General features: G+C 51.3%; 1 protein-coding gene across 3 annotated transcripts in view; it reads left to right on the top strand.

Annotated features, from left to right (window-relative positions):
• ACOT7 (acyl-CoA thioesterase 7) overlaps positions 1-25,675 on the top strand; it is a 111,225-nt gene that overhangs the window by 11,912 nt on the left and 73,638 nt on the right. Inside the window, exon 1 of one of the 3 annotated variants that reach the window (XM_026519962.3) lies at positions 2,115-2,461. The exons of the other annotated variants lie outside the window; for them this stretch is intronic. Within the exon in view, the coding sequence (XP_026375747.1) occupies positions 2,292-2,461 (170 nt within the window). The 5' untranslated portion in view covers positions 2,115-2,291. Of the gene's footprint in view, positions 1-2,114; positions 2,462-25,675 lie in introns of those variants that run through there. 3 annotated transcript variants of the gene reach the window in all.

The raw sequence follows: 25,675 nt of genomic DNA, 5'->3' as shown, positions 1-25,675 counted from the left end.
TGTGGCAAGGGGGATTTTCCTGGGCCACAGGATCTGGTTGTTGGCTATATACCTGTGGGTCCATGGTGGTCCCCATGTTTTTGTGGGTGAGTACTCTAAGGCATTCCCTTCCCTCTCATTTACACAGAGGAAAAAGGGAAGTTAAAAATTAGGCTGTCTGAGGGCAGGGGTCTTATTAGGCTCTTCTTTAAAGTCGCCAAATCTGTGCTCTTTCATTTAAAATTTTTACTTTTATATTTATTGTAAGCTCTACGCCCAATGTAAGGCTTGAACTCATGTACCCAAGATCAGGAGCTGCATGCTCTACTCAGCTAGCCAGGAGCCCTTGATCTTTCCTTTTCTTAGTAAAGCGTGTAGACATTGAGCCACAAGAGAGACATTTGGAATCCGATTTCAACTGGCCAGTCAATTCAAGAAAACTTTATAATTGGCGTTTAGTTTTAGGTTTTGGGAAGTTCAGGAATCCTACCTGGATTCTAACATAGTTCTTGTTCTGAGATCAGGTTTCCTAGTATCAAACCTGATTTGAGGAAACTGCAGTTTTTCTTTGGGTATTTTATGTCCCTTTAAGGCCAAAAGTGTTACCAGGTGGATGCCGTCTTTTCGTGAAGAGGTTTGAGAAAGGCAGAGGAGCAGCGAATCATCTACGTATTACAATAAGTAGAGCCTACAGAAAATTTTCTATCCTCCAAATTAGCTTTTAAGATTTGTGAAAAGTAAGGACCATCTGTGAAAGCCTGGGGCGTTAGGGTTCACATGTATTTACGTTCTTCCCAAGTGAAAGCAAAGAGATGATTGGCTCCGTATGAACTGGGTTACTGAAGATGCACTGCATAGATCAAGTTCGAGGATAACACTTGCTTTCTCTGGGGACGGATGTCGGTAATACACAGGGGTTAGGCGCAGCAGGGTGCCGAGAGATAACCGTGTTGTTTATTGTTTGGAGTCCTGGACAATAATACCAATCCAAAGAGGCGTCCCATTCAGTTTTGACGGTTTTAGAGCCATGGCTGTCCAGTTTAGTTTTGAGAAAGTAAGTTTGGGGAGATCAAAAGTTCCCCATCATGGCCATTGAGTTCTAAATTACATTTGGTTACGTTGGTCCATTTAGTTAGAGGTGTGCATGAGGAGGGACCATGGTTTTATGGTTTTTAAACATAAAACCAACTGCGATCCCAGAAGTGGGGGACAGCGCCCTCAGTTTTGATGACTGGAATCCCATTTCTTAGAGGTTTGTCTCTGGAGCAGAAGGAAAAATTCCAACACAATACACTTTCAACAGGAACAGCCCAGTTCCAAACAGAAGTCAGACCAAAGGGCAAACGAGTGAGTTCTCATGGAAAGGCCAAAGCCCTAAAATAGATTCTGGATAAAGCCAGGAAAGCTCAAACACAGAGACAGAGCTTGAGAAGCAGGAGAAAACTTGCCCTGGCAATCCAGGGTCAGCAGGAAAGCAGTGAGCCCAGTGGGCCTTGGGGGTATCAGCACTGTGTGTCCGCCAACCTCAGAATTGTTGGGGGTCGCCTCTGGATCCTACTTCTGATCGCCAAGTAATAGTAACCTTAAAAATAAAAAAGTCAGTTATTTTACCAGCAAACATGGGTTTATTTGGGAAGAGCAGAGAATTGCAATTTGGGACAAGCAAGCTATGGCAAAACCAGGCAAGCCCAACAAACAGAGGAGAGGAGCGTTATCTCACGGAGCAGGGGGGAAGCGGGAGAAAGTCCCCTGGAGCTAGAGCTCAGGGTGACGATGGCTTCTCATTGGCTGAGGCGCAGGGGGGCAGGCGCATCCTTGGAGAAGATGCCGTGTGCATCTTTTTCTGCTGAAGCCCCCAGCTGATGATTCTTTCTGGATGATTCTTCTGTTGGCATCTGTAACTGACGTGGAGTGGTACAGCTTCCCCTTCCAGCCTCCTGACTCCACGTAATGCATCTTCCCTTTAGGAACTGCCGCCCTGCTATCCCACAGATGGGCTGTGGCCCTGTTGTCGCCCTCCCTCTTTTGCTTAGGAGAGAGCCGAGCCCGGTGACTTCAGGCCTAGTCATGAATTCCTTGCATCACTGGGGTTGCAGAGAAGCCTCCTGTGAGACGCTTCCGGAAGGAGAACTGCCAGTTCGTGGACAGACAGAGGAAGGGCAGTCCCAGGAGGAGGCTACCGGGAAAGGGAGAACTGCATTCCTGTAGGGAGGGCTCTGGGAGGGGGGGGCGGGCGGTCAGGCCCGCAGGGGAGACAGGAGTGGAGGCTGCTGATAAGCCTCGTGCTGGCAACGGGGTAAACTTACTGCAAAATGAAGCTGCTTGTCTATGCTGTCCGCCTCCGTGCGCTCGCCAGACAGCCAGCCACCTGGGAGCATCTGCGGCCCAGGAGCCCCCAGTGTCCTGGGAAGAGATGCTGGGCTTCGATGAAGGCTGTTGAAACCAGGTCTGATCTGCTGTCTCGACTCTGTGTCACTCCAAGGTAGGGTGACAGGGACATTTCTGTGCCCACAGCGATGGCATTTTCTACTCTGGTGTTCAGCGTGTAGGGCAGACTGAGCCTTGAGCCACATAACTCAGGATTTATTATTATTATTATTATTTTAAAGATTTTATTTATTTGACAGAGAGAGACAGCCAGCGAGAGAGGGAACACAAGCAGGGGGAGTGGGAGAGGAAGAAGCAGGCTTCCAGTGGAAGAGCCTGATGTGGGGCTCGATCCCAGATCCCCGGGATCACGCCCTGAGCTGAAGGCAGACGCTTAACGGCTGAGCCACCCAGGCGCCCCAGGATTTATTATTAATAAATGGAATCCTGAGTGTTCAGTGAACTGCTGATTGAGCATACCCACTGTGTGTTCATCTCAAGTGGAGACCTAGCGTGTTTTTCGGCCAGGGACCGGTTGAAGCCCACCAGGCTTTGCTGGAGGCATAGGCTTTCAGGATTGGCAGGCTCTGGGCTCCGGCACGTTGGCGGGGTGGAGATTAAATTGCTGTGCCTGCTGACAGCTGTGCTGGCTCATCCCTCCCTGGGCACACGCTGCCGAGGAGTCTGGGGACATGTGCATTCTGCTACCCCCTGGGGTAGGGTGTCTGGCTGTGATGTTGGACCGGCAGGCTCCTATAGGGCAGAGAAGCTGTCCTCGAGCGATGGGCGCGTCTTCAGCAGCGTTACCTTGTGCTGCTTTCCGTGGCCTTCCTGTGTTTATTTCAAACTTTACAGAAACTTTTTTCCATGGGTGTATTACCCCCCCCCCCCCACTCTTTACTGTACCAGCTTTATTGACATGTAACCTGTGTTCCATATGAGTCATCCATGAAGTGGAAGTTTCACCAGCAAAAATGGGTTTATTCAGGAATAGCAGAGAATAACAACTTGGGACAAGCAAGCTACTGAAACCGCCGGCAAGTCTGGAGAACAAAGACGTTGCTTTTATAGAGGGAAGGGGGGAGCTGGAAGGGCTGTTGTAAACCAGAAGCCCATTGGAGCAAACTGGGAGTTGGAAGTGTAGTGGCTTCTCATTGGCTGCACAGTCTCTCACTGGCTGGGCTGTTGCTGGAACAGGAGAGCCTTTCTTCCTCCTGCTGGGGTGGTCCAGCAGGAGTGCTGTAGGGGGGACCTGCGGGGATCTCTGTTCCTGGTGGGTCTCCAAGTGACCAGTTGTGGGGTGTGAGAGCGCCTTCTGCTGGCCTCCCGACTCCGTTCTTAACAGGGCTTATTTTTTATTTTTTATTAATTTATTAATCCCCCTAATCTCTATTCTGTCTCTATCGGTTTGTCTCTTCTGGACATTCCAAATAAGTAGAGTCATGCAATATGGTGTTTTGTGTCTGGCTTCTCTCGCTGAGCACCCTGTTTTCAAGGTTCATCCAGGTTGTAGCGGGTGTGGGTTGCTTCCTCCATAACTCACTGTGGGGGTACACACCACATTTTGTGTATCATCCATCAGTTGATGGACATTGCTGCGTTTCCACCTTCTGGCTACTGCGTATAACTTTACTATGCCCATTCCTGTCCCAAGTTTTTGTGTAGGCACATGTTTTTATTTCTCGAGTGTGGACCTAGTGTGGCTTAGTAAGAAATATATATTCGGTCTTTGTCCCTGGGTCCTGGCACAGAGTTCCTAAAACACTTGAAATTTCCTGTGTCATTGTGTGTTTTTGGTATGCTAATGAGTTGAGTGTTGGCTGGGAGCCCCTTAGATAGCTTCAGGATAGGGGCTGGCAGCCAGGATGACCCGGGCAGGGCTAGAGGATTGGAACCTTCAGCCCCACCTCCTGCCTGGAGGTGGGGGGAGGGAGGGCTGGAAGTTGAGTTAATCACCAGTCCATAATGGGACCTCCAAAAAAATCCGAGTTCGGAGATCTTCCGGGTTGCTGGACACCTGGAGGTGTTGGAAAGGGCAGTGTGCCTGATTCCCACCTCGTGCCTTGTCCTGTGCGTTTCTTGCATTTGGCTGTGCCTGAGCTGTATCCTTTATAACAAACCAGTAAATGTGAATATAGCGTTTGCCTGAGTCCTGTGAGCTGCTCCAGCAAATTATCCAACAGGAGGAGGTTTTTGTGGGAACCTTAATTTCTAGAGCCAGTTTGTCAGAAGTACAGGTGGCCTGGGGCTTGAGACTGGCCTCAAAGTGGGGACAAACCTGAACCCTTGAACCTGGGGCCTGCGCTAACTCCAGGTTGTTCGTGTCAGAACTGCACTGAATTGTGGGACACCCAGCCGGAACCCCCTCCCCCCACTGAGTGTCAGAGGTGATGTGAGGAAAACCAGCCCATCTGAGAGGGGAATTGCTGGGTCATAGGGTTACTCTACGTGGAAGCTTTGGGGGAGCTGTCGGCGTGTTTTCCAGTGTGCCGCCGCACTGTTTTGTCCGCTTCCCCAGTAGTACCGGCGGGGGGGGGGGGGGGTGTTCCATAGCCTCCTCAGTGCTAGGGTTCTGCCTCTTGGGCTGCAGCCCTCCTGGCCTAGTGGGCGTGAAGTGGCATCTCACTGCGACCTTGATTTGGTTTCTCTGATGACTAAGGACGTTGAGTACCTTTTTGGGTGCTTACCAGGCACATGTACTTCTCGGTCTATTTAGTTTCTTTACCTATTTTTCATTTGGCTTCTTTGTCTTTTTATTATTGCGTTCCTTCTATATTTGAGATCGAAGTCCCTTCTCAGATACATGATTTGCAAGGATTTTCTTCCACTCAGTGGCTTGTCTCAGCACTTTGGATGCTATCCTCGAAGCACAGAAGTTCGACATTTTGATGTAATCCCATTTATGTTTTTTTTTTTTTAAGATTTTATTTATTTATTCGACAGAGATAGAGACAGCCAGCGAGAGAGGGAACACAAGCAGGGGGAGTGGGAGAGGAAGAAGCAGGCTCATAGCAGAGGAGCCTGATGTGGGGCTCGATCCCACAACGCCGGGATCACGCCCTGAGCCGAAGGCAGACGCTTAACCGCTGTGCCACCCAGGTGCCCCCCCATTTATGTTTTTTATTTTCTGGCTGTTTGTGCTTTTGTTGTCGGATCTAAGGAGCCATGGCCAGATCCAAGGTCACGGAACTTTACCCGTATGTTCTCTCTCAAGACGTCTGTAGTCTCAGCTCTTGTTTAGGGCTTTACCTGTTTTGAGTTCTTCCTCACCGATGGTGTGAGGTAAGAGTCCAGCTTTGTTCTTTTGATGTGGACACACCCCTTTCTCCAGATGGAGACAGGCTCTGTGTGTCTGAGGTACTTGTCAGGGTCCCAGGTGAAGCCACAAACCTGTCCCGTGCCCCCGGCTCGTCTCTGACCCTGAGGACAGAAGCCGAGGTCCACCAGCGGTAAAAGTTGTGCCCTACAGACCGTGGAGTATTCGTCACCCACGTGGTTTTATCACCCACGTGATTTCATTTCAGCAGTGGGCCGGGCCTACGTAGGATCTGAGGCTGGGTCTGCATCTGTTTCCCACTTCCCCTCCCAGAACACCAACCTGTCCCCTTCTGGCCTTTTCCGCCCTCCTTGTTTCCCCACCCTCTCGTCCCCGCAGTGGTGTGCTGTGACCCGCCTGTCCCAGGGCAGATGGCAGGCTTGTTGTACAGGCCTTCCATGGGGCAGGTCCTCACTGGAGACCTCCTATGGCCCTGCAGACAGCTAGAACCCCTTGGTGCCCTGCTTGTCCTCCCTGAGGCTCGGTCTTGCTGTAGCCAGGTCCAGCAGGCGTTACTGTCCATCAGAAGTGTGTTTAAAACCCTGGGAGGTGGGAGGTTGCCTGTACCAGTCGTGCCCTTGAGTGTTCCCCACATCCCTGCAAACACATTTAACCGGGCATCAGATGTGTCGGGCAAATCAGAATTTTAATCCAAATGGGGGAGGGAGGTCACGCTCAGACTGGAGGGTGAAGTACGGGGAGAAAGAATTGCTTTTCTAAAACTAGTTTTCCCACCGTCCAGATGTGGAGCAAAGCCTCCTCAGAGCTCACAGGGGCAGCACTCACATTCTGAGACATTGCCCTGGCTCCCGTCTGCACCCTTCACGCTCATGGCAGCTCTCAGCCTTGGGGGGCACAGGGGTCCCCCGGTTTTACAGGTAGGGAAACTGAGGGCAGGAGCGACTTGCCTGTGGTCAGCACAGTGGACACTGGAACCCAGGTCTCTCGACACCGAGTTTTGTGTGTCTCGTCACCTGCTAAAGGGAGGGGCAGGTGATGGAGACAGCTCTAATCCGCCAGCCACCCCAGACACGGCCTGGTGCTGACTGGTTTATGAATGGGTAGGATTAAAAGTCTAAGGCGTGATGTGTCTCCCGAACTCGGCCCGAGGCTGAGAGCTTCTCTGAGCCTCAGGGAGAGTGCGTGCCTCGTGGCCCGAAGGCCAGGGTGTTACTCACCCTGGGTCAGGGAGAAGACCCTGAAGTCCCCGCCCCCAGAAGATTTATCTGGTGGGTCTTCGAAGGGCACCTGGTGTATGTGCTTTGGTGTCGTGTCTCTCAGGGAATGGGGGGGCTGGGGAATGTTTGGGAGTGTTTTCTTTCTTTTTTTTTTTGAAGATTTTATTTATTTATTTAACAGAGAGAGAGACAGCCAGCGACAGAGGGAACACAAGCAGGGGGAGTGGGAGAGGAAGAAGCAGGCTCCCAGTGGAGGAACCCGATGTGGGGCTCAATTCCAGGACCCCAAGATCACGCCTGAGCTCAAGGCAGACGCCTAACGACTGAGCCACCCAGGCGCCCCTTGGGGGGTGTTTTCTGATCCCTCAGCCTGTGTCCTGGCCTGCCTTGGCACACCCCAGCCGTCTGTAGGGGGTGTGCTGGAGATGGACGCTGCCCCCTCCTTCCACCTGTCAAAAGTCCCCGGGCTTCCAATTCCAGTCTCTTCTTGAGCCAGCTAAATATTTCATTGCCTTTTGGGCACTTAGCAGGTGGGAACTTGAGCCTTGTGACTGATCAGGGTTGGCAAGGGTGGGTGGCCATCATTTTCAGTAAATGCCACCCTTACTTTGTGTTTCTTTGCTGTGCCGGTGCTGTCGTCTATGTGCCTTGTATTTGGAGTCCAGAGCTTTAACGGCTAAAATGCTCTCTGGAGCCCTTCAGTGTCTCAGGAAACCAGATCCTGTTGGGTTGATACTCAGCCTCCCTGAATGACAGGCTGACACCCCCCCACCCCCGCCACGTCCTGTGCCTTATAAACATCAGGCCGTTAGAGGGGGGGACACCCACAAGCCACCCCCTTTTTTTTTTTAATTGAAGTATAGTTGACACACAATATTATATTAGTTTCAGCTGTACAATATAGTGACGGACATTTATATACGTTACAAAACGCTCACCGGAAGTGTAGTTCCCATCTGTCACTTAGAGTTATTACAACATTTTTGACCATATTCCCTATGCTGTACTTTACACACCTGTGACATATTTATTTTATAGGAAGTTTGTACCTCCTCATCCCCTTCACCTATTTCTTCCATTCCCCCCCACCTTCCCACTACTTTGTTGTCCATATTTACGAGTCTGTTTTATTTGTTTTTGTTTTGTTTTTTAAATTCCACATATAAGTAAAATACAGTATTTGTCTTTGATTTATTCCACTTAGCGTAATACCCTCTGTGCAGGTCCATCCATGTTGTCACAAACGGCAAGATTGTTTTCTCTTTATGAATGGCTGAGCAACGTTCCTCTGTGGGTGCTTGGGTGTGTGAAACACATCTTCTTTATCCTTCCTCTATTGATGAACACTTGCTTCCGAATCTTGGCTGTCGTAAAAAACGCTGAGTTGAACATCAGGGTGAGCATATCTTTTTGAATTAGTGTTTCCATTTTCTTCTGGTAAATACCCAGAAGTGGAATTGCTGGATTGTGTGGTATTTCTTTCTTTTTTTTCTTTTTTAAAAATATTTTATTTATTTATTTGTCAGAGAGAGAGCAAGCACAAGTAGGGGGAGCGGCAGGCAAAGGGAGAAGAAGGCTCCCCACTGAGCAGGGAGCCCGATGCAGGACTCGATCCCAGGACCCTGGGATCATGACCTGAGCTGAAGGCAGACGCTTCACCGACGGAGCCACCCAGGTGCCCCTTGTGTGGTATTTCTATTTTAAAAATTTTCGAGGAACCTCCATACTGTTTTCATAGTGGCTTTAACAATTTACATTCCTACCAACAGTTCACGAGGGTTCCCTTTTCTCTACATCCTTTCCAGGCTGATTTTTTATCTTTTGGACATTAGCCATTCTGACGGGTGGGAGGTGATCTCTCACAGTGGTTGTGATTCCTGTTTCTGTGATGACGAGCGATGTCAAGCATCCCTTTAGAAGTCTGCTGCCCATCTGTATATCTTCTTCGGAAAAATGTCTATTCAGGTTTTCTGTCCATTTTGTAATCAGTTTTTAAAAATTTATTTTGGTGCTGGCGTTTTATGAGTTCTTTATATATTTTGGATATTGACCCCAAATCATTTTCAAATACCTTTTCCCATTTGATAGGTTGCGTTTTTGTTTTGTTGATAGTTTCCTTGACTGTGCAAACGCTTTTTAGTTTGATGTCCCAATTGTTTTGTTTTTTTTTTTAAAGATTTTATTTATTCATTCGACAGAGATAGAGACAGCCAGCGAGAGAGGGAACACAAGCAGGGGGAGTGAGAGAGGAAGAAGCAGGCTCATAGCAGAGGAGCCTGATGTGGGGCTTGATCCCACAACGCCGGGATCACGCCCTGAGCCGAAGGCAGACGCTTAACTGCTGTGCCACCCAGGCGCCCCAATGATGTCCCAATTGTTAATTTTGTTTTTGTTGCCCTTGCCCGAGGAGACAGATCCTAAAACATATGGCTAAGACCGATATCTAAGAGTTTATTGCCAGGGTTTTCTTTTAGATTTTTATGGTTCCAGGTCTTACATTTAGATCTTTAATCCATTTTGAGTTATTTTTGTGTGTAGTATATTAAAGTGGTCCAGTTTCATTCTTTCATATGTGGCTGTCCAGTCTTCCCAACACCATTTATTAAAGAGATTGTCTTCTCCCCATTGTATTCTTATCTCCTTTGTCATATTTGAATTGGCCATATATGCATGGAGTTACTTCTGGGCTCTCTGTTCTGTTCCCGTGATCCAGGTGTCTGTTTTTGTGCCAGTACCATACTGTTTTGATTACTGTACCTTTGTCGTACATCTTGAAATCTGGGAGTCTGATGCCTCCAGCTTTGCTTTTCTTTCTCAAGATTGCTTTGGCTATTCAGGGTCTTTGTGGCTCCATACAAATTTTAGGATTATTTTTTCTAGTGCTATGAAAAATACTGCTGGTATTTTGATAGAGATTACATTGGCTCTGTAGGTTGCTCTGGGTAGTGTGGACATTTTACCAATGTTAACTCCTCCCACCCATGAGCACAGGATATTTTTCCATTTAGTTGTGTCATGTTCAGTTTTTTTCATCAGCGTCTTTTTTTTTTTTTTTTTTTAAGTAGGCTCCACGCCCAGTGTGGAGCCCAGTGCAGGGCTTGAACTCATGACCCTGAGATCAAGACCTGAGCTGAGATCAAGAGTCAGATGCTCAACTGACTGAGCCATACAGGATCCCCCATCAGTGTCTTATAGTTTTCAGAGCACAGGTCTTTCACCTCTTGATTAATTGTATTCCTAAGTATTTTATTCTATGTGATACAATTATAAATGGGATTTTTTTTCTTAATTTTTCTTTCTGCTAGTTCATTATTAGAGTATAGAAATACAGCAGATTTTTATATGTTAATTTTTTATCCTGCAACTTTACTGATATCACTTATTAGTTGTAATAATTTTTTGGTGGATTCTTTAGGGGTCTTTTTTTTTTTTTTTTTAAGATTTTATTTATTTATTTGACAGAGAGGAACAGCCAGCGAGAGAGGAAACATAAGCAGGGGGAGTGGGAGAGGAAGGAGCAGGCTCCCAGCGGAGGAGCCTGATGTGGGGCTTGATCCCAGGATCCTGGGATCATGACCTGAGCCGAAGGCAGACACTTAACTGACTGAGCCACCCAGGCGTCCCTCTTTAGGACTTTCTATATATAGTATCATGTCATCTGCAAATAGGGACAATTTTATTATTCTTTACTGATCTTAATGCCTTTTATTTCCTTTTCTTGTCCTATTGCTGTGGCTAGACATTCCAGTACTCTGTTTAATAAAAGTGGTGAGAGTTGTTTTGTTTTTGATCTTAGAGGAATAGCTTTCAGCTTTTCACCATTGAGTATGATGTTAGCTGTGGGCTTGTCATATATGACCTTTATTATGTTGAGGTATGTTCCCTGTATACCCACTTTGTTGACAGTTTTCATCATAAATAGATGTTAAATTTTGTCAGATGGTTTCCTGCGTCTATTGAGATGACCATTTGGTTTTTATCCTTCATTTTATTAATGTGTATCCCATTGATTGATTTATGGATATTGAATCATCTTGCATCCCTGGATTAAATACCACTTGATCGTGGTTATTGACCCTTTTAATGTATTGTTAAATTTGGTTTGGTAATAGTGTGTTGAGGATTTTGCATCTATGGAAAACATATTACTAATATTCTTAGTTCAGCCATACCCAACAATAATTTTTTTTACTTGGTTTTAATTGCTTCCATGTACCTACTAAATTTTTACGCTTATTTTTATATAATTAAAATATAGAATAGAATACAGTTAAAGAATACAGTTAGTTTTGTAAGAAATTGCCAAGCAGTCTTGCAAAGTGGCTGCACCGTCTTTGCATTTCCACAACCAGTAAGAGTCCTGTGCCTCCATATCCTTCCAGCATTTGGTGTTTTGTCAGTGTTCTGAATTTCAGCTGTTCTAATTGGTGTGTCGTGGCTTTAATTTGCAATTCCCTCATGACCTATGAGGCTGCACGTCTTCTCATGTGCTCATTTGGCATCTGTATGTCTTATTTCATGAAGTGCCTGTTCAGATCTTTTGCCCATTTTCATACTGGGTTGTTATTGTAGAATTTTAAGATATATATGTGTGTATATATATATATATATAATTTTTTAAAAGATTTTATTTATCTGACAGAGAGAGAGAGCAAGCACAAGCAGGGGGAGCAGCAGAGGGAAAAGGAGAAGCAGATTCCCCGCTGAGCAGGGAGCCCAATGAGGGGCTCGATCCCAGGACCCCAAGATCATGACCTGAGCCGAAGGCAGATGCTTAACTGGCTGAGCCACCCAGGTGCCCCAAGAATTCTCTATTTTGGATACAAGTCCTTCATCAGATATGTGTTTTGTAAATATTTTCTCCCAGTCTGTGACTTGTCTTTTTATTCTCATAACTGTGTCTTGTTTGGGCCCTTGAGCTGGCCAGTGGCAGGAGCTCATTCTGCCAGGCCTTCTTCTAGGGCAAGGGGACCTAGAAGACAGAGTGAAGTGTCCCCACTTCTGGGAGCTCTCAGCTAGCTCTGCATTGACCTCCATGTTACAGGTGAAGAACAGACCCTGGAGGTGTGGTGGCTGACTTAGGGACAGTGGCAGGTGTGGCAGAACAGGACTAGGCCCCAGACTGTATCTCCTGGGTTTATTCACCGTGGGCGTTTCCTTACTGCATCTTGGCGGCACCTGCCAGTGTGGTCTGTGGGTTATGCCCAGCGGGATGGGCTGTTTGATGCCCAGTGTGTTGGGTGGGGCTGTGGTTTTAGAGGCTGAGAGGGTCACTCCCCTGTCACCTTGGTCCCTTCTCTGTCGAGTCCTGCTCTCCCCAGAGCCACTGCCATTGACTGTCTTTCAGGGACAGCCTCCTTTTTTTTTTTTAAAGATTTTATTTATTTATTCGACAGAGATAGAGACAGCCAGCGAGAGAGGGAACACAAGCATGGGGAATGGGAGAGGAAGAAGCAGGCTCATAGTGGAGGAGCCTGATGTGGGGCTCGATCCCGGAACGCCGGGATCACGCCCTGAGCCGAAGGCAGACGCTTAACCGCTGTGCCACCCAGGCGCCCCCAGGGACAGCCTCCTTAACATCCAGGAGATTCTAAGAGCCCTTGCACTGTGAGACTCAGGGTGGCCACACTGGCAACTGGCCCATGCTCTCAGTTATTTTGGAGAAGTCCTCAGGACCTGCTCATGTGCCCACTTCGGGCTTCACTGCCAGTCCCCTGGGTGTGAAAGAGGGCTTTGATCCATGCCATGGTGGGACCGGGTTGTACTGGGCAAGTAGGGCTCTTAGTGAGGCCTCCTCTCACCTCTTCTGGGCGTTGTGGGCACAGAGCTGGTGCTGAGATGCTGGGGGCATCTTGCTTCCAGCACAGGGACTGGGCAGCCCCCTGGGGACTTGAGTGCAGTTGCCATCACCTCTCAGAGAAATGGGCTGAGTTCAGTAAATGCTCCCGGGGTCAGCGACTAAAGTAGAAACCCAAGGTTTTTGCCACCAACATGGGATTCTCCACAAGGCAACAGCGGGGGTAGTGCAGGAGAGATGTTTATTTACTTATATTATTAAGGTATAATTAATATAACAGCACATACTAAAAATGAAGAATTTGATGAATTCTTATTTTTTATTTTTTTATTTTTTTTAAAGATTTTTATTGATTTATTTGAGAGATTGAGAGAGAGAGAGAGAGAGAACGAGCAGGGGGAAGGATAGACAGAAGGAGAAGCAGACTCCCCACCGCGCAGGGAGCCCTATGCGGGACTCGATCTCAGGACCCTGGGATCACGCCCTGAGCCGAAGGCAGACGCTTAACGACTCAGCCATTCAGGCACCCCAGAATTTGATGAATTCTGACATCTGTACACATCTGGCAAACCATCACCGTAGTCAAGGTAACGATCATGTCCATCACATTAGGAGCTCCCTCCTGCCTCTGGAGAAGCCCAGGCAACCACTTACCTACATTCTGTCATTAGAGATCAGTTTGCGTTTTCTGGAATTTTATAGAAATGGAACCACGCGGGATCTGCTTTCAGCATGGTCACTCTGAGATTCATCCATGCCGTTGCACGAAGGGGTGGCCCGTTTCTTTTTATTGCTGAATATATTCCATCGTGTGGGTGGACCTCAGTGCGTCTATCCATTCCTCTGTGGACAGGCGTTCCCATCGTTGCCAGTTTGGGGCTGTGACGAGCAACAGCCCTATGAACATTCGTCCACAAGTCTTTGTGGGGACACTTGCTTTTCTTGGTCGCAAGGGCAAGTACTAGGAGCGCAGTGCTGGGTGATGCGGTAGGTGTAGGCTTAACTGTTTAAGAAACTGCTGACCTTGGGGCGCCTGGGCGGCTCAGTCAGTTAGGTGTCCGACTCTTGGGGCGCCTGGGTGGCACAGCGGTTAAGCATCTGCCTTCGGCTCAGGGCGTGATCCCGGCGTTATGGGATCGAGCCCCACATCAGGCTCTTCCGCTATGAGCCTGCTTCTTCCTCTCCCACTCCCCCTGCTTGTGTTCCCTCTCTCGCTGGCTGTCTCTATCTCTGTCGAATAAATAAATAAAATCTTTAAAAAAAAAAAAAAAAAAGAAACTGCTGACCTTGGGGCGCCTGGGCGGCTCAGTCAGTTAGGTGTTCGACTCTTGATTTCGGCTCAGGTCATGATCTCAGGGCTGTGAGGTCAAGCCCCACATCTGGCTCTGTGCCGGGCGTGGCATCTGCTTGAGATTCCCTCTCTCCTTCTCCATCTGCCCCTCCCTGCTTGTGTTCTCTCTTCCTCCCTCCCTCCCTCTCTCTGAAGTAAATAAATCTGAAGACACTGCTGCCCTCTTTTCCAAAGCGGGGTGCCATTGCTGCCTTCCGACAGCGGCCTTGCTGCCGCTCCACGTCCTCCCCGACACTTGCTGCGGTCAGTCTTCTAAATTTTACCTGTCCTGAGGTGTGGAGCAGGCTCTCCTTGGGATTTTAGTTTGTATTTTCCTAATGTCTAATGATGTCAAGCATCTTCTCACGTGCGAATTTTACACCCACAGATCTTGTTTGGTGAAGTGTTTGTAAAAGAGCCTTTTGCTTCTGAAGAAATTGGGTCATTTGTGTTGTCACCATGACGCTTTGAGAGTTCTTCCTGTGGTCTGGACGCGAGTCCGTCCTTCCCGCCCTGCTGGTCCCGGGGCGGGAGCTTCTGCCGGAGGACAGTGGCCTCTGACTCTGGGAAAGGCCGCTGGGCGTTCTCCGCCAGTTCTCTGAGCGCCCTCTGCCCCGTTAGGCTGATTGACCCCTGAGTCTGGAGTGGTGTGTCTCTCATGTCCTGCCTTTCTCCTGGGCTCTGGGCCGGGGCGGCTCGTGACCTTTTCCAGCTTCCAGAAGCCTTGAAAGCTGAAGGAAACAGTTGCCACAGAGCCCTCAGAGGAATGCAACCTCGTTGTGCGTGGAGCTCGTTGACTCTTTGGAAGCAGAAGCTCTGAGGCCGCCGCCGTGTCCCGGTGCGCCTGGCTTTCCTGGGGCTCAACCTGGGAGCTCTGACCTGGGCCTGAGAGTTCTGGAGGCGGAGGGGGGGCCTGTTTCCCGCCAGTGGTCTGCAGCCAGGTGTTCTGGTGACGGCTTTACTGTGACCTTGCACCCCTGCGTTCATGTACTCGTGCGCACAGGCCGGTGTTTTCTGCTGTGTTCACAAGCTTGGGCAACCGTCACTGCGATTTAATTCCAGAACATTTTCTTCACCCCCAAAAGAAGCGCTGTGCTCTTTGGCTCTCACTCCCCATTCGCCTCCCCCGGGGCCTGGTGACCGCCGGTCTGCTGTCTGTCTGCGGACTGGCCTGCCCTGGACGTTTCGTGTCCGAGGAGCCGAGCCTGCTGTGAGGGCGGCTTGCGCTCAGCATCGTGGTCTCAGCCTTCCTCCGCACGGTTCCTTCGCGTGGTCCTGTGCCGTCGCGTGCGTAGACGCCTTCTGTTTGTCCGGTCCTGCGTGAGCGGCACGGGGGCTCCTCCCCGCACTTTTGGCTGTTAGGCTCATGTTGCCAGGATCCTTTCCCGACATCTGGTTTCATCATTTAAAATGGCTCCTGGTTAACTCAGAGCATGAGAAGCCACCTCATGGCTCCTTCACTCTCTAATTATTGACTCAGAAGGCGGACAACACACGCTTCCTCCCTGTGGGAAGTCGGCGTGGCCGTGAGGCACCGTCCTCGCCGCTTCGATCGCTGTGGGTGGACCTGTAGGTATTTCCCTTGGTCGTGTCATTTCCTGCAGATTTCCCTGGTGGGTTGTTTTGTTTAGTTTTTTACATCTTAGCTCTGCTGGTTTGGGGTGTATCCGTGTACGCGGGTGTTACGTAACTATGGTGCCCCGCATCCAGGGATCATTCCGTCTGAGAGCTGCCTTCCTTCTGATGACGCAAGCGGAGAGCACTTCATTGGGTCTGACCTCTGCGGTGTGTCTCGGAGCTTTCCTCTAGCTGGCGCTCTCGCAGGCGCAGGTCTGGGTGGCCGGCTTCTCCATGAGAGGTTTCTCTCTCCGGGGCCCCGCTCTCAGGATCCCCGTGTGCTCCGGGCTGTTTCTCCTTAAGCCAGTCCCGGAGCGCTGTCATGATCTTTCCATAACTGAGAAGGAACGTGGTGGGGCAAGTTGTGCCTGCTTCTCGTCCGTCTGTGAGTCATCACCCCATCACCTGGGTGGCGTTTTGCCGGGAAGGACTGTAGGTCCTTGCCGTGTGCGGGAGGCTGCGTCTCCCCCCGCCCAGCACCCTCCCGGGACACCACCTCCAAGGTGCAGGATGCCAGGTCCTCCAGGTCTGCGGGATGCGGGCCTGGGGCCTCCCTCCTTGCCTCTGTGCACCTGCTTTCCTCACAGGTAGAAGCTGGGGCCCCAGCATCTTCTTCGACTCCGATTTCCTGTGATTTTAAGCGATTTGAAAAGGTCATGGGCACATGCAGCGCTGGGAGTGCTGGGGTGGCCGCTCCTACCTGGGGTGGGCCGTGTGCCCAGCACACCCAGGGTTGAGACTGAGGGGGAGAGAGAAGCCAGCGTTGCTTAGGGAGGCGGCGATGCCCGCATGGAGGAATGGGGCCAAGTCCAAAGGGCACAGCATCTGGGCTGAGGCCCCCTCTCGGTCCCATCTGGCTGGGGCTCAGGAAGAGACGAACAGAGACCATGCTCGTGCTTCGGCGGGGTGCGTCCCTGAAAGTGTTGAGGAAGGGAGCTGACGAGGCCTGTCTTAGGGAGAAGGCCAAGCTGTAAGACGACTGTGGGATGACTGGAGGTGGGGGGGCCTGGAGGGGCCCTGGTTGTGGTTGTGGGTGGGAAGAGCTGTGGTGCCTGGACACGTGGCTCAGGGCTGCCCCATGGCTGGAGTGGACACCCGTGGCCTTGGGGGCCTTTTCTCTGACCTGCAGGTGATAGATGGGCTTGACCAGACCCAGCACACGGCCCTCTTAAGGGGGTGGTCTGCATCCTGAGTGGCTTGTGGGGGAAGCGCTCTTGGCCTTTTGGTCCAGGGGTGGGGAGTGAGACCAGGCTTCTCCGGCCAGGGAAGGCAGGAGGAGGGGCAGGTTGCCGACCAGGTGCACATAGGGCCTGAGTACCCAGCTGACCGGAGGGGACCTAGAGTGGCTGGGGTGGTGGCCTCTGTTCACTCTGTGTCTCCCAGGCACTGGTTTGCTCTTTGATTTGACACCTGTTCGTGGCACTTTGCTTTGTGTCCTGCGCGGTGCCCGGTGCTGGGGACTTAGGGAGCAGGATGGCCCCAGGCCCTGCCCTACAGGAAGAGTCCTCGGGCCTGCCTGCAAATGGGGTCATTTCTACTCAGGATGAAGGACCGTCATGGACAGCTGAAGGACTGTCACGGACAGCCCTAGGACTGTCATGGACAGCTGAGGGGCCAAAGGAGGTCTGCGTCCTGCCAGGGCCCCTGTCAGGCTGTGTGGGTGGGGGAAGGCTTTGGGGAAGGTTTTCTACCCAGACTCTGCCCTGACTGCCCCTCCAGGTAGACATTTCGGGTGTGGTCGGTGGGCCCGTCAGAACCCCCTCCCCTGCCCAGCTCCCCGGCGCTAAGCTGAGGACAGCCTTGCCGCTTTCTGCCCCACCTTCCTGCCCTGGCCGCCCTCCCTGTGGAACCCACTGCTGTGGTCCTGGTTAGTCTGGGATTTTGCTTCTGTCTCCTTTCACATACAGGTGGGAGGACTTGGGACAATGGTAGTTGTGCCTTTAGGAACAATTAGGCCGTATTTTAGGGAGACCACCAGGAGCTGGGAGCATGCTGGGCCTTTGGTGAGTGAGAGCAGCTGCAGACTGAGTTTGCTCTGGCCTAAGTTTACCTGTTATACAGTACCTGCTGGAGTTGCCCCACAGGCGAGGGGGACCTGTGTCCTGGAGCCAAGTCAACAGTTTTCAGGAAGGGGACCCTCAGATAGCTTGCAGGCAGATCGATTCATTCGGGCAGCCGTAGCGGCGGCCCCACATGGTGGTGGCACTGGGGTGCAGGGACAGTAATTACACGTCCCACCTCCTCTCCCGGGCTGCCACCTTCTCACCTGCTCCTCGGCCACACTGATGGCTTGCCTTCTTTCTTCCCAACACCCGGTGGGAGGGGAGAAGGGCAGGCCCTCCCTCGGAGACGTAAGGTCTGGCTCTGGCCGCCGGGCACCCGAGAGGGGAGGAGGCAGGTCTGTGTGGTGGTGGCCGCCATGGTGGTGGCGGCAGTCAGGGGAGAGCGGGGACTGGTGCAGCAGCCTGCTTCCTCTACCCACTTCCCTTCCAGTGGTTCACCTGGCCCCCAGAGCTCTGGGAGGTAGCCTTGGGGACAGGTGTCAGATGCCAGCCCCTCTGGGTAGGATGTTGGGCTCTGCCCCCGATGCAACCCCTCGCTGTGAGTCTCACTCTGGCCTGAGACCCTCCGCCCCGTCTGTGTCTCAGGAAGCACAGAAGGCTTGCGGTGGGTCCGCGCCGGGGGCCCAGCCGGTCCTGAGACCCTGGAGAAAGTCTGGGTGGGCGTCTGCCCTGTCTCTCGGCCCCCCAGGGGCTTCTCAGAGATGGCACCCATCTGCATGAGTTCTTGATCTCGCGGCACCACAGCGAAGGGCTCAGAGATGTACTTCTCCACTGTCATTATTTACAAAGCGAAGTTTCTATGACAACCGGCTTTTGGTAGACTCCTCGGATTGGTGAGGCAGCCTCTTCCTGGTTAGATTGGGCAGGCCTGTGTGCCGGGGAGTTGGGACGGTGCTTTTGGAGAGGGAGGGTGGGTGACTGGGCTGCCACTAACCCCCTACTTCTCTCGGGACCCAGGACAAACCGGCGGGCATGGCTTTCCAGTTGAGCAGGTACCCCCAGTCTTGAGCCCCCTCCTTCTCTCGTGGGGGCTGCTGTGGCAGATAGTCTGTCTGGGGGCACTTCGACGGGGTCAGATGGTAGAGGGGATGCGGCTCCTGTGTCCAGTGGGTGGGCTGGCCGCCTTCGTGTGGCCAAGGACAACTGTGCTCTTGTTCCTACTGTCTCCGGATGTTAGGTGGGACTGAAGCTGGGACAGCAAGACCAGCCCCTGCGTGACCCCCCTCCCCCCCGCCGGGCTCTTGGCAGGGTCATACCCTGAGTGCCCAGAAGAGTCAAGCCGTGAGGCTCAGCACTCTCCCTCCCTGAGAGAGCCCTTGGGATGATGGCAACTGCTTCTCTTTGCAGCCTTGCTGCTTCCGGTGCTTCCCTTTCTCTTGCCCGCTGGGTTCTGTGGTTGTGCGGGGTGCCGCTCTGCTTCCTGCCTGCTCAAGCGCCCGGCACTCTGGGTTCTTGGGATCCGTGGGTGCTGGTCAGCCGGCTGCACCTGGAGCCTTCTCCTGGCTCATCCCCTGTCCCGGCCAAAGTGTGAGCCTGGGCATTCGGGTGTGATTGGCGCCTCCCACTCCTGCGCTGGGGCTTGGGAGAGCCCCAGGGACTTTTTCCTGGGCCAGCCATTTCTCCATCCTTTCCTCTTCCAGGGGCTGTGATGGGGACTCTGGGGTTGAAGGGACTTTGCTGGAACCTTCTTAGGCAGCAAATTGGAGAGGATAAGCAGTGTCACTTGGGCTTCTGATTGGCCGGTCCCCTGTAGAAAGAAGAGGTGTTCACATGTGCCATGGTCGAGGCTGACTGTGGGAACCAGCCCCATCCCCCAGCCCACATGGTCCTCCTGGCACATGCCCACCCCGTGGTCAGCCCCACAGCTCTTTTCCCGCCAGGAATGGCAACACCTGCTCTTCCTTGCCTCCCTGCCAAGGCAGCAGCTACCTGAACTGAGCAGGAAGGAAGCTTAAAAGCTACAGCTGTGGGTTAGGTCAGGGCAGAAGCACCCTGTTGTCGTCCCTGCTCAGCACACCTGTTACTGCCTAGCAGGGACAGGCCCAGGGACCTTCCGCACAATCTGTGAGATGTCCTTGACACTGGCTGCCCTGCAGGCCCCCACCTGGACCACAGCAGCAGGCCCTTTGGCTCTGCCTGTCTTCGGTGCAGGTGGAAATCCCGAGAGGACTTTATCTGTTCGGAAATCCGGCTGTGCCTGGTGCTGCCTGCTACCTTCTACCTCAGGGAGCTATTTTAGCTTTCACTGTTGGATCGAGGACCCCCCTCCCCCAGTTACCACGGAACTCATGCTGCAGTGTTGTATTTTAATTTATTTTATTTTATTTTATTTTTGTGTGTTTTATTTTATTTTATTATTTTTTTTGAAGATTTTATTTATTTGAGAGAGAGAGTGCCAGCAAGCACAAGCAGGGGGAGTGGCTGAGGGAGAAGCAGGCTCCCCGCTGAGCAGGGAGCCCGACGTGGGGCTCAATCCCAGGACCCCAGAATCATGACCTGAGTGGAAGGCAGATGCCTAACCGACCGAGCCGCCCAGGCGTTTTAGCAGGGACATTTTGGTGTCAGAATCAGAGAGTCTGGCCCTTTGCTGGGGGCTGAGGGAGAGATGGGCAATGGTCAGCCCCCTGTGCTGGAGCCTGGCCTGGGCTGGCCAGGCTGGGGACCCAGGCGCGGAGTGTCAGGCTGTGGTTGCAGCCACCACCGTGGGTCCTGTGGGGCTCATCTTCACTCACTGCTGTCTTCTGTGAGCGTAGCCCCCCTGAGTGGGAGTGTCCTGTGGCTGCCATGACCAGTGACCACAAACTGGGTGGCTTAAAACAACAGAAATTTATGTTCTGGGGCTCCTGGGTGGCACAGCGGTTGAGCGTCTGCCTTCTGCTCAGGGCGTGATCCCGGCGATCTGGGATCGAGCCCTACATCAGGCTCTTCTGCTATGAGCCTGCTTCTTCCTCTCCCACTCCCCCTGCTTGTGTTCCCTCTCTCGCTGGCTGTCTCTATCTCTGTCGAGTAAATAAATAAAATCTTTAAAAAAAAAAAAAAAAAAAAAAAAAAAAAAAAAAAAAGAAATTTATGTTCTTACAGCCTGGAGGCCACAAGCCCCAAATCCTGGTGTCCGCAGGGCCACGCTCCCCCTGAGGGCCCTGGGAGAGGATCCCTCCTTGCCCTCCCAGCTTCGGGTGGCTCCTGGCGTCCTTGCATTTCTTGGCTTGTAGACACGTTGCTCCGGTCTCTGCCTCTTCCATTGTGTGTCCAAATTTCCCTCTTTTCACAAGGACACTAGTCACTTTGGATCAGAGCACACCCTGATGACCTCATCTTAACTTGATCAGGCTTGCAAAAACCCATGTCTAAATAATGTCCCGTTCACAGGTTCTGGGCGCTAGAGCGTGAACATATCTTTTGGGGGACACAACTCAACCCAGTATAAAAGCTCTGTGTGGGGCAAGGAACAGGGGGGCAGGGCCTGTCCTCAGGGTGTCTGCTGTGAGGCCAGGTACGCAGAATGCAGAATGCAGGTTTAATCATGTTTGGCAACATCTGTAGGATAAACTCCCACGAGCAGGGTTGCTGGATCGGAGCAGGCCTGCACGGCTGGAGTTTTGCTGAGTAATGCTGGGCTGCCCTCCAGGAGGCTGTGTCCACTTATGCTCCCCCATTCATAGATGAATCTGCTTTCCTCGCAGAGGATAGGTCAGATGTTGCTGGGACAGGTGGGTACAGGTAGGGCGGTGGGAAGGCCCAGCCAGGGGTGCCTGGCAGACAGCCCTGGTTTGGCCAGGACAATGGGAGATAAGGCAGGAGAAGTTCCAGATCCCTGAGGGCTTAAACCCCTCACTAGGGAGTTTAAATCTTGATTCCGTAGATGGGAGGGGCCCTGGCCGGTCTCAGCAGGTGATCGAGGACTAGAATCCTGCTTAAGATGGTGACGCTTGAGGCAGTGGGCTAAGTGGCCAGTTAGGTCCAGGAGGTGAGAGGCAGGTGCGGAAGCCTCCCTTGGCATTGTGCCTTCTCCTCTGGGTTTTCTTTTCTCGTTGTTTAATAGTGAAGAGGAAAGCGAAGCACTTTTCATACCCATGTCTTCATTAAAAGTGGGAAAACTAAAGCTTGACTGAGGGACCACATGTTCTCCTGGCTGCCCTCACTCCTCAGACACCTGCCTGCCTGGAGGTGACCAGGCCAGGGGGGAGGGAGCTCTAGGGAGGGGAGCTGGGGAGGAAGGCCCCGAGGGAGTGACTGGCTGGCGTTTCAGGGGTCCTGGAGGACTGCCCTGGCCAGCAGCTCCTGAGCCCTGGGGGCCATTTCGGCCGAGGGGTTGGGGAGTGAGCTGGGCTCCGGTCTCCCTGCCTCTGCAGTCGCTGCAGAGTGCGGGGCAGGATCAGGTCCTGTGGAGGGAGGGTCGGGCCTGCACCCTGTGCCTGAGTGGCCAGCTGGCCTGGGGAATTAGGACCCAGAGTGACCAGGAAGGGTGGGTGTTGGCAAGTGTCCCAGTGAGCTTTTGTGCCCGACAGCATGTGGTCTGGAGCTCCTGCATTTACTCCCAAGTGCCCAGGCTCCTGGGGGCAGCCGGATGTTGATGATGTGGGGTTTCTGGGGACCCTCAAGTGTCGCAGGATGGCCCCAGGCACTATCTCAGAGGCTGCCTCCTTATCAGTCTCTTTCTCAGTGCCCCGCCGCCGGATGTGAGCACTTCCTCGTCTGCCCTGTGGCGCCTAGTCTGCCCTTCTCTCCCAGGCCATGCCGCAGGCCACGCCGCAGTGCTGTGGGCCAACCATGGCAGGCATAACTCCACTTTACAGACAGGCAAAGTGAGGCCCGAGCGGGGAATCAGGCTCCCCCAGAGGCAGGCTCTGGTGCTTGTAGGAAAGGCTGGACTCAAGTTTCCCCCATGCTCTGGAATCCAGGGGCTCTGTTCTCCCTGGCCAGCCCCATGCCCCCTTGCAGCCCCTGTGGTACCTGTGTCCCAGGAGGACCAGCCTCTGGGCGGAAATGGCCGTCTGTCTTTACTAAGTTGAAAACAAATACAAAGGAAAGAGGTTGATAACAGCAGTTTTGTCATTTATTTATTTAATCAGGGAGAGAGAGAGATCGAGCACAAGCAGTGGGGAGGGGCAGAGGGAGAAGCAGGCTCCCCACTGAGCAAGGAGCCCTCCGCAGGACTCGATCCCAGGACCTTAGGATCATGACCTGAGCCCAAGGCAGCCCCTTACCCAACAGACCCACCCAGGTGTCCCAGTTTTGTTATTTAAATTGGCTACCTCTTTTTTTTTTTTTTTTAAAGATTTTATTTATTTATTCGACAGAGATAGAGACAGCCAGCGAGAGAGGGAACACAAGCAGGGGGAGTGGGAGAGGAAGAAGCAGGCTCATAGCAGAGGAGCCTGATGTGGGGCTCGATCCCATAACGCCGGGATCACGCCCTGAGCCGAAGGCAGACACTTAACCGCTGTGCCACCCAGGCGCCCCTAAATTGGCTACCTCTTAACTCAGACTTAGAAAAAAATCAACTTAGTATAAGCCTGATTTTCTATTTTATTTTTAAGCCCGAATTTTCAAAAGTGGAAAATATTTTTTAAATGTTTTCTTATTTTATTTTTCCAGTTTTGTTGTGATGTAACTGACGTAGAATGTGGTATTAGTTTTAGGTATGCAAGGTGGTGGTTCCATCTGTGTCTGTAGCAGAGGGCTCACCCCAGTGACCGTTAACCTCTGTCGCCTGACCCGGTTACAGATTTTTTTCCCTGTGGTGAGAGTGTTTACCGTCTACTTTCTCAGCAACTTTCACGTGTCCGGTGCAGTATTGGGTAACTGGCGTCACCACGCTATCCTTAGGCCCCCAGGACTTGGTTACGTCGTGGTGGGAGTTTGCACCTGCTGCCGCACTGCCTGGCCTGGGGCAGCCGGTGGTCTGTTCTTGCTCCAAGCACCGTGTTTTCAGGTTTCACACGTGAGTGAGAGGAGGCAGTGCTGTCGTGAGTGAGAGGAGGCAGTGCTGTCGTTCTGTGTCTGACTTACCCCATGCAGCATAATGCCCCCAGGGTCCAGCCAGTCGTCATTCCTGACGGCATTCCCTCCTTTGCTACGGTTGGGTACGATCCCGTTGTATCTCCGCACCCCCGTGAGCTGTGTGCATTCACCTGAGTGCTCGGGTGGCCGCCGTGTCTCGGCTGTACAAGTGCCACTGCAGAGACTGTGTGTCTTTTCGAGCTCAGCTGTAGGTTTCCTTCGGGTAAACACACCGAGGGGAGTTGCTGGATCATGTGGTAGTTCTGGCTTTAATGTTTTGGAGCTTCTGTACTGTTTTCCACAGTGGCTGCACCAGCTTGTGTCCCCACCAACAGTGCACGGGGTTCCTTTTTCTCCACGTCCACACCAACACCCGTTCTCTTTTGTCCTTTTGATAACAGCTTTTCTAACAGGTGTGAGGGGATATCTCACGGTGGTTTTGATTTTCATTTCCCTGATGATGAGTGGTATTCAACACCTTTCCATCTACCTGTTGGCCATCTCTGTCTTCTTTAGAAAAATGTCTAGTCGGTTTCTTTGCCTGTTTTATTTTTTTAAATTTATTTGAAATTTTTTTTTTTTTTAAGTAAGATCTACACCCAACATGGGGCTTGAACCCACGACCTGAGATCAGGAGTCGGGTGTTCTACCGACTGAGCCAGCCAAGCACCCTTCTTTGTGCGTTTTATTTATTTGTTTATTTAATAAAGATTTTATTTATTTATTTATTTATTTATTTATTTATTTATTTATTTGAGAGAGAGAAAAAGCAACAGCATGAGCTGGAAGGAGAGGGAGAAGCAGGCTCCCTGCTCAGCAGGGCTCGATCCCAGGACCCCAGGATCATGACCTGAGCCGAAGGTAGATGCTTAACCGACTGAGCCACCCAGGCGCCCCCTCTTTGCCCATTTTATTTTTATTTTTATTTATTTGTTTATTTTTAAAGATTTTATTTATTTATTTGACAGAGATAGAGACAGGCAGTGAGAGAGGGAACACAGGCAGGGGGAGTGGGAGAGGAAGAAGCAGGCTCACAGCGGAGGAGCCTGATGTGGGGCTCCATCCCATAAAGCCGGAATCACCCCCTGAGCCGAAGGCAGACTCTTAACGACTGCGCCACCCAGGCGCCCCTCTTTACCCATTTTATTTTTTTATTTTATTTTATTTTTAAATTTTTTTATTTTTTTTTTAATGATTTTTTATTATGTTAGTCACCATACAGTACATCCCCGGTTTCCGATGTAAGGCTCGATGATTCATTAGTTGTGTATAACACCCAGTGCACCATGCAAACGTGCCCTCCTTACTACCCATCACCGGTCTATCCCATTCCCCCACCCCCCTCCCCTCTGAGGTCCTCAGTTTGTTTCTCATAGTCCATAGTCTCTCATGTTTCATTCCCCCTTCTGATTACCCCCCCTTTCTTTATCCCTTTCTTCCCCTACCGATCATCCTAGTTCTTATGTTCCATAGATGAGAGAAATCATATGATAGTTGTCTTTCTCTGCTTGACTTATTTCACTTAGCATTATCTCCTCCAGTGCCGTCCATGTTGCAGCAAATGTTGAGAATTCGTTCTTTCTGATAGCTGAGTAATATTCCATTGTATATATGGACCACAACTTCTTAATCCAGTCATCTGTTGAAGGGCATCTTGGCTCCTTCCACGATTTAACTATTGTGGACAATGCTGCTATGAACATTGGGGTGCATATGGCCCTTCTCTTCACTACGTCTGTATCTTTGGGGTAAACACCCAGTAGTGCAATGGCTGGATCATAGGGTAGCTCAAGTTTTAACTTTTTAAGGGACCTCCACACTGTTTTCCAGAGTGGCTGTACCAACTTGCATTCCCACCAACAATGTAGGAGGGATCCCCTTTCTCCACATCCTCTCCAACAATTGTTGTTTCTTGCCTTGTCTATTTTTGCCATTCTAACTGGCGTAAGGTGGTATCTCAGTGTGATTTTGATTTGAATTTCCTTGATGGCTAATGATTTTGAACATTTTTTCATGTGTCTGTTA

This window comes from Ursus arctos, unplaced genomic scaffold (genome assembly GCF_023065955.2).
Source record: "Ursus arctos isolate Adak ecotype North America unplaced genomic scaffold, UrsArc2.0 scaffold_32, whole genome shotgun sequence".
Taxonomy (NCBI): Eukaryota; Metazoa; Chordata; class Mammalia; order Carnivora; family Ursidae; genus Ursus; species Ursus arctos.
The sequence above is the reverse complement of the archived record's forward strand: the minus strand, read 5'-3'. Positions and strand labels throughout refer to the sequence as shown.